General features: G+C 37.4%; 1 protein-coding gene across 6 annotated transcripts in view; it reads right to left on the reverse strand.

The window, feature by feature from the left end:
- CDH19 (cadherin 19) overlaps window positions 1–12,038 on the reverse strand; it is a 160,596-nt gene that overhangs the window by 27,655 nt on the left and 120,903 nt on the right. For all 6 annotated transcript variants that reach the window (XM_038392792.2, XM_038392793.2, XM_043508162.1 and 3 more), the window contains 5 exons: window positions 9,488–9,607; window positions 7,911–8,075; window positions 5,863–6,047; window positions 4,345–4,598; window positions 1,531–1,667 (listed from right to left, as the gene is read on the reverse strand). In XM_038392792.2, the coding sequence (XP_038248720.1) occupies window positions 1,531–1,667; window positions 4,345–4,598; window positions 5,863–6,047; window positions 7,911–8,075; window positions 9,488–9,607 (861 nt within the window). The remainder of the gene's footprint in view (window positions 1–1,530; window positions 1,668–4,344; window positions 4,599–5,862; window positions 6,048–7,910; window positions 8,076–9,487; window positions 9,608–12,038) is intronic.

The following is a 12,038-nucleotide window of genomic DNA, read 5'->3' on the forward strand; positions in this document are numbered from 1 at the left end:
TCTTTGTTTTTCAGGAAAAGATTGCTTTGTCCACAAGATAGACATGATGATTATTATTCAGGTGTTAAATGTTATTGATTGATAAAGTAAATCACCTTCAAGGATATCCAAACCAATGTGAAACACCTTTAATACCTCTGGATATCATCTTATTAAATGGTGACCTTATAATCATTAAAGAGCTGGAGAATAAATATAGCAAAATGAGAAGGGCTCCCTCTTCTTACAATACATATCTTAATATTTCCTGAAATTGAAAGCCTTGGCATTTCTTCTTGTTCAGGATACCTTTATTCAATTGTAACTTGTGGGTCTCTCCCTTTTTAGTGTTTAGCTAAACAGAAAAGTCACAATCCTAGACTGAAGTCATCCTGCAATGTTTCCATAGACCTATTCAAGGTATGACAAAAATATGCCAGAGATGCTTTCCATTCCACCATATCACCCGCCAGCTGTCCAACAAAATGAAAAAGAAGATATATTTGTGTTAAAAAACTCACAGATAAACCAAGAATTCAAACAAGACTATCAATTCACAAATATAAAATGAGGGTTGCAGTAAATATTGCTACCAACTTTATTATATTAAGCTCACTATTGCATCTACTATTCTGATATATACATGGGGAATGCTTTCTTATGGGGAATGTATTGGATTAACATATATCTAAAGTTGTCTCTTTCACCAGAGACAAGAAGCTGGTCCAATAAAAGATGTTACCTCACACCCATATTTCTAAATAGTCATAATAAAAAACAAATGTATATGACACAATGTGTAAACCACATGCTAGTTGTTAAAAATACATGGCAATAAGTAGTTCATCCATTGATATCCTCCTATTTTGTTGACCTTTTCTCTTCCTATGGATGATGTGATTAATTTTAACTAAGAAGAAACATATTTTGCCACATCCAGTTCCAAATTAGCAAGTAAGCATTTTCCGTAATGTTGTTCCAAAGACATGGCAGCTGGATAACTGAAAGCACAAACAGAGGCAATTTGCATTTGACTTTCAGACAAAACTGACAGGTAAAATCTATATAAAGGATAATTCCCAAATTTAACTGTCACTGTAGAGAAGTCTAGCTGATTTAGACCCGACATTAACCATTAATTTGAAATACAGGTTTCCTACTGGTGTTAAATTAGATCTTGGCTAATTTTACACTAGTCAAAAATCTGGTGTGAAATTAACCAGGGTCTAATATAACATAAGATCTTGCACCAGGGGAGCAATTCATATGCTTCAGTATAACTTGAAAGTGTTAGAGTCTTCATCTCATTACAATTTCTTTTTTTTTTTGTAATAAGGTCATCTTTTATGAAAGAGCACAAGACCTTGGAGCTCAAAAACATCCTGCTTCCACTGAACTCATCATTTTAATAATGCTCCTTAATGTAACAAGAAACAGCAATATAATGAGAAATTAGCATGTATTCTCCATTTAAAAAAGGGATGTTCAGATAATAATTACACTAAGTGCAAGCAGGATAGAAAACATAGTGTTCCTTAAATTCTTACTCACTTGTTTCTGTGGCTGTAACAGTTATGTTATGCCAAGCAGCTGTCTCTCGGTCCAGAAGCTTAGTTATAATGATTGTTCCACTGTGTGCATTGATGCTGAACAATCTTTTTAAATACGTGCTGTGGACAATAGAATACCTGCACCAAAAGAGTAAAGAGGTTGCCTAATACTGAAATGTTCCATCTTGCAGCTTGGACGTATAAAGCTATTGTCAGTCGAGAAAGCAGAGCTGTGCATATATACATATAAATGTGTTTTCTAGCAGCAGCAACTCAGAAATTATGAAAAATGTACACTTATAAACATTTAAAATTTACTGCTGCCAAGATCAAAGCTCTTCTTTTCATAAAACTAAATATGCCTCAGATCTATATTAATGTGAACTGAATCAAAAATGCATTATTCATTCTTTATGTCTAAGTCGGTCTCAGAGCTGGTGAATGACTTGGTTGAAAAGAAACAGCAAAAATGCCACTTGTGAAATGAATAACACTGGCAACTAAGTAGAGGTATAATGGTAAATCTATTTTATTGTTGCTGACATGTTATGCTGTCGAAGGAATGAGCATTAGGGAAAAAGAGAGGCATCTAGCTATCTATAATGAGGTGTCTGCTAACCCCAGGTACAACATCCAAAAGTGAGAAATGATTGCAATGAGCCCAACTTGAAGCTCTACTGCAACAGCCATCATTTGAAAAGCTCTGCATGCCATGTTCATATGCAAACATACAAAATGCAGGTGGAATGATAGTTACATTCTTATTATTGGCCACATATGAGTGACTATGAAAAAGACAGAGAGTGAAGTCAAATATATAAATTAGAATGTCAGAGATTTTTAAATGATTGGATTTTTTTAAAAAAGATAAAACTAAATGTGTGGCTTTATTCATAAGGTGACTATTTCTTGGAAGTGAAATTTGCGCATACTCAGAAAGTCTGCATTGGTCCTGTTCAGAATACCCGTACTTAACAATTCCCTCTTCTTCTTCTTCAGCTTTCATTTTGCTTGATAAAGCCTTTATATTACAAATTGACACTTAAGATTCTTCTCTGATAGCCCTTATTAAATGCCAGTGGTTGGATGACTCTAACTTTTAATGTATAGTTACCATGCATCCTGTGTGAAAATCAGCAAGATACTAAATCCAAGAACTACCATACTAGATTGTCATCTGTTTACTTCAGTTTAGCAAGAGACTTGTCAATGTCTCCTTTATAAACTGCTATTTCAGGGATTTATAACTTAGCTTCAAACTTATTTCATTTATGAGAATATCTTCTCATCCTCCCTCCCCACGCAATCTTTTCTTCTTGTTGTTTCTGTTTTGTTTTTTCTGATTTCAGACATTTGTTTGTTTTAAATAAACTTTATTTATTATAACATATTTTGCTGTTTGCAAACTAGTGTCCATAATGGCAATCAGGCCTGGTTTTGTTTTTGTATTTTAAGAAAACACTAACAGCTGAGTTATTGTTAAATAATTGGCTGCATATGCATATACTTTCCCCAAAACATACATATATATGTCTTAAAATCATAGTTGATGCTCATTGCAAAATGAAATGTTCCATCTTAAAGGAAGTCTATGGTGCAACAAACCTGCTTAAACATTGCTGGTTTGGGGCAATCGACACACATTTATACAACAGCAACCCCTAAAGTAATATTTTATTTTGAAAAAATATACTATACAAATGTTATAAATATTCACAGTATTTACATGTTTTGGTACAGATGCTATAATTCTCTGAGCAAAAACACCAAGTGTTTTGAAAAATTCTGTACATATATTTGTACTTTTTTTTAACTTAATTTTACCCCAGACTAAGTCTTAAAATAATATAATAGGAAACTAGTATTATAAAAGATAAAAATATTGGAAATCTGTAGTATATTGAAGCATAGATAATAATAGAGTATATCATCTACTAAGAACTCAATAATTTAGTCCACACTATTGTATTATTTTGCACCAAACTAGTTTGTACTGTACCTTACATTGTCTAAATTAAGTGGTGCTCAATTATGTCAACTGACTCTACAAGCTATTTTAATTATAAATTAAATGCTAAAGATTAATCAGCTGTGTCCTGCCTTAAGATACATTAAAACTATATTGTGAAATACATAGTTTGTATAATTGTTCACTACAAAATTTCACTATGGGGCAAATACCAGTCATAGAAGGCTGAAAGAGAAGGAAGCGGATACAATTATGTTACACAGAGCTAGCTGGCTAGATCCTGGCTGTTGGAGTGGACACTGTTCCTACCCAAGTCTAAAACATAACACTGCACTACAATATTTCCCTCTCCCCTCTGTAAAGGAGATTTTGGGGAGCAGGCTGGAGTAGGGATAGGGGCATAGCCAGGGGATCAGCAATTATTCAGAACACAGTGACATCTATGCTACTGCAAGCCTGAGGTTTTAGCTGTGAACATGGCACCACAGTTGTGCTGATGCCCCATATCCTCTACAGGGCCACTATTTGATCTATTTTTCCATCCACTGGCTACTACGAAGAATTGATTTACACAACCTATTTATTCAGGCTTTGTACAGGGGTCAGGATTAAGCCCAGAGGGAGGAAATGACATTTTACTATTCCAGACTATTTGCTTTAAGGATATCCAGGCTATCATAACGTAGGTGAACTTTAGTTCATTTGTGAAGCACAGACCTGTGTAATGGAAAAGAGTCCCCTGGGAATTTTTCTCACTTGAATAGTCGTGGGGCCCCTTTGATATCTCAGCCCTGGTTTTTAAATCACTTCTTCCTAGCATACCTATTTACATTGTACGGTGTGTACCTGATGGGACTGTTGGCATTGTCTGGATCTCTGGCAGTGATAGCACCAACCAAGGAGCCATTTGTGGCCCCTTCAGCGATTTCCATTACATAGTTCTGTGAGGTGAAAACTGGAGGCTCATCAGCATCTTCCACGCTGATCTTGATAATGGTTGTGTCTTCAAAGGGCCCTTCTTTCATAAAAAGGCCATCCATTTGCCTGTTGACTGCTTTTGCTTTAACACTGTATCTCCTTTTGCTCTCATAATCCACTCTCTGTAGACAAACAAAGTGGGAAGTGGAATATTCCTTCTTTTTTTTTAGAATTTTAAAATTAATAATACATTAATGACTGATGTAAGATTAAAGACAAGAAACAGTGGTACACTTCTTTTGGGAATGTTTTAAAAGCAGTTACACACACACACACACACATATACACACACTGCAATAACAGTTTAATTATTAATCTGTTTTACTTTAGTTTGCTTTCACTATTAAGGATTGATTTCCTTGGCTTGCTCTGATGTTATGATTTAATAGTATTGTAATGGATAGCTTCCTTTACTTTGTCACTTATGTCTAATGTAGGTTTTATTTTCTTAGTACCTGTAGAATTAATACTAAACAATACAGAATATGAATTTTCATGTAGAATAAGGGGAATTAATTAATTTTCAGATGCTTAAACTGAGTTTATTAAAGTTTAGCCTTCAGAAAAAATAACTCTGCCTCCCATTTAAAAAAACAAATGAAAAGTATTAGCGAAATAGCTTCCTTTCCTTGTAACTGTTCCAAATGGGCAAAAGAGAGCAACATCAAATTCTTTAGTCTCCCATACTTCACTGAAGTTCTGACATTGTCTGAGTAAATAGCCTGTGCTCTCTAGCTCCATCACAGAATATTTTTTGGTTTTCCATACCATGAGAACATAGGTAACCAACTGAATGAACTTACTTTCTGTCTTTTCCCTCCCCTGCAAGGTTTAAAATGAAACCTTGTCATCAGTTAAATTCTAGTAGCTAACTCTTTTTCTCCCTGTGATGCTAAAATAAGTCCTATATACAACTGAAGCTTCCTGAGTATGTTTCAGTGAAGAAATCGTAACACTTTTCACTTATACACAGAAGTACCTTTCATCTCAACATCTCAACATTCTTTACTAACAGTGAGTTATGCCTCAGAACACTCCTCTCCTCTTATTCTTCCCATTTTACAGGTGAGGAAACAAGGCACAGAGAGGCTAAGATATTTTCCCACAATCACATAAGGAGACAATTACAAAGCTGGGAATAAAACCCGGATATCCTGACCCCAACTGCTGGAGCCACAAACCAAAAATATCATTTTACTTTCTAAGCTAGTGAGGTTGTTTTTCCCCACACCATTCCAGATCCTATTTTCAGTGCTTAAAGAAGCCAGATAGAAAAACATGGAGACAACAACATGCAGAGTTGTTGTTTTAGTAGTAGTAGTTATTATTTTATTATTTTAAAAGATTATGATATGTGTCATTTTAGTGGGTTTTTTAATGTCTCACCTCTTTTAATATAACAATTCCTTCTTGGGTCTCATTGTTAGTAATGATGTCAAAAACAAGTGACTCATCTCCTTCGATGACATAATTCATGGCTGCATTCTCCCCTATGTCGCTGTCTTCGGCCATGATTTTGCCTATGGTAGAGCCTGCTGGTGCCGCCTCAGAGATATTCATGTAGTAGAACTCTTAAAGAAACAGCCAAGTACCTTCACATTAAACGTTGTCAACTTTTCAACAATCTGTAACAGCTGAAAGCAGTGGTGTGCAACCTGTGGCCTGGGAATAGTAGTGGCCTTTGAAACACTCACCTGAGACCATGGGGGGAGTAACTATTTAAGAAAAAATGTTTGCTTGAATATAAATTGAAAATATGTTTCCTGAGCTGGGTAATGTAAGTTTCAAAGGGAAGTGTTTGAATCAGCCTCATTCCTGAGAGGAAACACTAGGGGGCAGCACCTCCATAACTGCATCACAACTACTCCCCTGCTGCCTGAGAAACCACTCTGAGGTTAGCTGGGAGCAGATTCCGTCATATTCCTGCTAGATCTGCTCAGCAGTGACCCTGTTGGTAGCCTGCTACTTTGCAGGGATAGGGATCGAGTAAGTCCCTGCAGCTGCAGCTGCTCAGCACTCCTGACAAAACTAAAAAGCCACTTGGGGTGCCTGATGGACTGCCTTGCCTGATTCCTTGAGGAAGCCAACTGGCCGGTTCTTAAACTCAGCAGCAGCAGTAGCTCACTGGCTGCTCAACGCCCACACTCTCTCTCCCTCCCTGTGCTTGTCTCTCGCCAAGCCCTGCTCTTCTTCCGCTCCTCCACAGCTCCAGTACAGATCCTACCCTGCATTGTTCCCCTCCTGTCCCAGCCTTGGTCCAGTCTCAGAGCCAATCCTGCTCCTGCCTTCCCTTACTCCTAGCAAGACAGTTCTGACCTTTAGCTCTGCTTCCTGGTTCTGGCATTTGGACTCCGGCCACTAGCCCTGACTCCCACTCCAACTACTAGACCTAACTGCCTACAGCTCAGTCTCCTGGCCAAGCAAAGGGAGGAGAGAGAAGATTAAGGTTCTGCACTGCCTGTTTTCTTGCTAGATTGTGGGATCCATAGGGAGGACAGCATAGCAGCTCAGTTGCCTATGCCTGAGCATAAGGAAATAGAAGATTGATTGTAGCCCTGTGGCCTTTTTAAACTGCTGGATGAAATCTTAGCTCAGTTGAAATCAATGGCAAAGCTCACATTAACTTCAGGGGTACTAGGAATCCAGCTGTTAAGTTTAATTCTAATGCTGAAAAGTTGGACCCAACTGCTTTACATAATTTGTATGGTGTGCACTTGCAACATAATTATTATTTACTGTAGGTTTCTGAATAAAAAGTATCTAAGTCCGAATTATTTCCCACCACTTCATTCTGAAACCACCTTTGTTTCCCACACTTTTATAATTAACCTTTATTTCAGACCAGTGACCACAGGGTGCAAAAAACCAGTGGTGTAAAACCTCCTCTCTACATATGCACACTCTGGGAAGACTGCCATTAAAATATAGATCTCTGTAATAAGGCAGCATAGTGTGATTTTTTCTCCTGAATGCAGCTGCATGCTAGATAGCAGTGGCGATGCATGGTTTCCCTACTACTTCAGTTTGTATTTATCGTTTAATTAGTCAGTCCTGAAAGAGAGAATTTTTATCCTTAGATAAACATAATCTTACAGTTGTCAATATATTAACAGTAATAAAGAAAAATTATGCCCTAAATCCCAAGAGAAAAAAACTCCTTTTTTGTATTTAACTTCCCTAAAGTAGGTATCTTTTTTATCTCAAAACTATAACAAAACATAGCACTGGATTGAGCTCTATAGCTATTTAGTCCAGGTTATTTTTTTATGGAAAAGTTATTGGTTTATCAATCTTTTATTTGACTATCTGAGACAAAAGGCAAAATGTAGATCTGATCTCAATGGGTATACCACTGAACTCAATGACATTGCGCTAGGACTAAATTTTCCCCACATTTTCATGTGTAATAATAAAACTTTTTGGCATTTACTCACTTTGTTGAAATTTGGGTTTGTTGTCATTGATGTCAGAGAGGTTGATGGTTACTGTTGCTGTTCCTGAAAATCCACCCATTTGCCCAACCATATCTTTGGCTTGAATAATGACAAAATATTGCTCCTTGGTTTCTCTGTCCATTTGGGAAGAAATTCTAATGACACCTGGAAGATACAGTTAGCTAAGCACATTATTTACAATATCTGACCAGACATTAAGAATACAAAAAGAAGCATCAGATTCGGTAGCACTAAGAGGTCTCACAATTCATAACATCTGTAGGCTGAGCTTATTCTTCCATTCCCATACTTCCACCCATGTGCCACCCTCCCATCATACTTTATTGCAGGGGTTCCCTGCACCCTCCATCCTTTCCTTCATGCCGAGGGCTCTGTGTGACTCCTTCCCACCATGCAAGAGTTTCCTATTCCCCCATGCCAGGGTTCTATATGCTCCCTCCCCATTTGCCCTTCCCCCACATAATGTCCCCCATTCTCTGCTCATGCCATGTTAAATTTTATTGGGAGGATGGACAGAAATGGGATATTGTTATGCTCAAAGGCATTAATTGGTGCCATCAACCAGTGATTTAATCATTATACAGTTGCAGAGGTACTTGAAGCTGGGTTAAACAGAGTAAAGGGGGCTACACATGTCCCTCATGGTCCCCCAAATCAATAGGGTTCTGCTCATTGGTTCATAGAATATTCCCTGAAGTTTTGGAATTGATCAGATGCTGTGTTGAAAAGTTGTTGTGTTACATTCAAATAGACAGACAGACAAACAGACAAATGCCATCAAGTTTTAAGTATATGGCCACAGCCAATAATATACACACTAATTAGTTCATAGCACATGTGGCCTTGTGCTAGAAGTTAGGGCTTCTTGTTTTATATATCCTGGGTATCCCACTGTCTCACTTTCACCTTTAGCAAGTCTTTTAACTTTCTGTGTTTCCGCTTACTCATCTCTGAAATGAGAATAATAATATTCTCTACTTCAGAGAAGCATAAATAAATTATACTGATTAAATTTTGTTTGAGGTGTTAAGCATAAAATCTTATCGACTTGGGAGTATTATTATTATATGTCTTGGAATTTAATGTTTGTATCATGACTATTATTTGAACCAGTTTTATATATGTCTTAAAAATAGAGAGGTATCTGAAATGTCTCACAGACTGAAATTTTCTTAGATTTATGTGAAATGTATTCCATTTTATTTAATGAAGTGACTATGGGCACCATACAAAAACAATTGAAGTAAATATGACTCATTCTATTGACTTAAATGGTCTCCAGATCGGGCCCTAAGGGCTTGATCCTGCATCAGTCAAGTCAATGGGAGTTTTTCCATTGACTTGAGCAGGAGCACGATCAAGCCATAAATCAGGAGACATTCAGATACTACAGCTGTGGGTGCTAGATAGGTAGGTAGATTGTTTGATCTGAGGAAATTATATTTGTGCTGTCCTGAGAAAATAAGATTACAATCTATTGTAATTTTTACCTGACACACAGCTATTTTAGGAGAGTTCATGAATTAAGCGTGGGTTATAAGAAGATCTAACAATACCTGTTTTTGGCTCCACAGAGAAATAGGGCTGTCCTTGCAAAATACTGTAAAGCAGCCGGGCACTATTGCCATAAGCAGGATCATCTCCATCTGTAGCTGTAACCTGTATCACCGACGTACCTGAAAAGAAAAGAAGTGAAATAAGAAATTTCTTATATGTGTGTGTGTGTGTGTGTGTGTGTGTGTGTTTAAAATGAAATGACTGTTTGCCATATAAATAACATATAAATGTCTCGTGGTATATCTATAGCTTTTAACCAGTGTCTGATTCTTTCTTCTTGTCTCATCTTTGTCTACATCTTTTTTTAGTCATTTTATTTAATATAAATCAATTCATACTGTATGGAACCAACCCTAGATATTCAGTACTGGCCAACTACCACCCCGTGTCAAACACCTCATTCCTGAGCAAGCTCATAGAGAAGCTAGCAAAAGGCCAACTAAATGCTCATCTAATTAAAGCTAACATTCTAAACCATGTATAATCTGGATTCAGGTGAGGACATGGAACTGAAACTGCCTTAATGGCACTGATGGTTGATCTTCTGCTGTCAATGGATAGAGGACAGCCATCCATTTTCATCCTCCTGGACCCCTCTGCAGGATTCAACACAGTTTACCACAAGATTCTGCTGTCTTACCTGAGAGAGGTGCAAGGGTTCAGGGTAATGCGCTAAGATGGTTTGAGTCCTTCCTGGAGGAATGCACATAATGAGTAATGATGGGAAACTGCACCTCCACCACTAGACCTGTTACTTGTGCAGTCCCAGAAGGATCAATTCTTTCTCTGGTTATTTTCAGGATTTACACACAACCACTAGGTGAACCAGTCAGATCAAAACTTAAATGACAGCAATATGCTGATGACACACAGCTGTACCTATCCTTCAACACATCTGACCATATCACAACCACCAACAAAAAGGCCCAATACTTGGATGAGATCAGCTCTTTGATGAAGAAAAGCTGGCTGAAGCTGAGTCTGATCAAGACAGAGGTGATGTTGGCGGGCAGAGGACAGGATTTCAAAGAGTTTGCAACCACAGTGTCCCCACAATTGGTCAATTCAGTCCGTAGTCAATTCAGTCTGTAAAGGAGTACTCTTATCTTCCTTTCTGAGGTTGAGTTCTCACATATCAGCATCCACAAATAAGATTTTCTACCATCTCCATCTGGCTTGGAAACACCATTCCATCTTGGTGCATGAAGACCTGGCCTTTGTCACCTCTCCACTGGATTACAGCAATTCACTATACCTGGTCATGAATCCTTCAGCACTTAGGGAACTCCAATGTTGTAGTACATCTTCTCAGCAACACAGGCTGCTACAAATACATCAAACTCACCTTCCACTCTCTATAGGCTTCCCACATAATTTAAAAACAAGTTAAAGGTCTCTGTCCTTTTCTTCAAAGCACTCCATGGCCTAGGCCCAGGGTGTCTGAAAAAAAACATCTGAAGCTCTGGGAGAAAGACTTTGGTTGACAACTATGTTCCTGTGACACAGCTGGACTCTCAAAATTAATAGTAAATCTTGTCTGTGCAGAAGACAAAATCTCCAGAGACTGTCTAAGGCTGTGGAATTAACTCCTCCAGGAAGTAGGGACTATTACAAACCTCATCACTTTTTTTGCTCCAAGTGCAAGGCTCATTTATTTGATCTTGCCTTCTCCTAACAGAACTACATAGCAACAGTATGTGTGTGTGTGTGTATGTATATATATATATATATATATATATATATATATATGTATATAAGGTACACACTGCCAAAACAAGACACTCCACTGGAGAGAAAATGAGAAAACAAACCTGTGATAGATATGTAGTCATGCTGCTTAATGCAGTACTGGAAGGTGCTCAGGTACTATGGTGATGAGTGTGGTATAAAAACCTATATAACTTAGAATAGGATAGTATACTGTACCTTACTTCTAACTAGAGTGACCAGACAGTAAGTGTGAAAAATCGGGACGGGGGTGGGGGGTTAGGAGCCTATATAAGAAAAAGACCCCAAAATCGGGACTGTCCCTATAAAATTGGGACATCTGGTGACCCTACTTCTAACCATTTCATGTACCCAGCTATGTCATCCCAATGCAGAGAGAGAATGGAAGAGTGTATATTCCAAAAATAGGCTCAATAGAAGGCTTAATATTTTTCTCTTCTTCAGCCTCTGTTCTGGTTCCATTCTCATTTTCTATTTATATTAAAAAGAAAGATTAACTTGTGACTTTCCAGTGGGATTTTTATCTCTATATTGGCAAATACTGTATATTGTCCTCAGTTTTTTTCTAATTTATGATATGTGAATGGGCTACTTTCAGATTTATTTTCCATTGGATATGTTTAAAGATGTTTTATTAAAGTGTTCCATATAAAAAACAAGCCAAAACAAAAGATGAATATTGTATGAACCTCTAATTTAAAACCTACAGAGGAGCTGATAAAAAAAAATTGTTAACAAGCGAAGCAGCCAGGAGATAGAACAAGACTCTGATAGAATTTTATATCCTTGAGGCCTTTAATGAGCCTTTCCTACTGCAAAAGA

This window comes from Dermochelys coriacea, chromosome 2 (assembly GCF_009764565.3).
Source record: "Dermochelys coriacea isolate rDerCor1 chromosome 2, rDerCor1.pri.v4, whole genome shotgun sequence".
Lineage (NCBI taxonomy): Eukaryota > Metazoa > Chordata > Testudines > Dermochelyidae > Dermochelys > Dermochelys coriacea.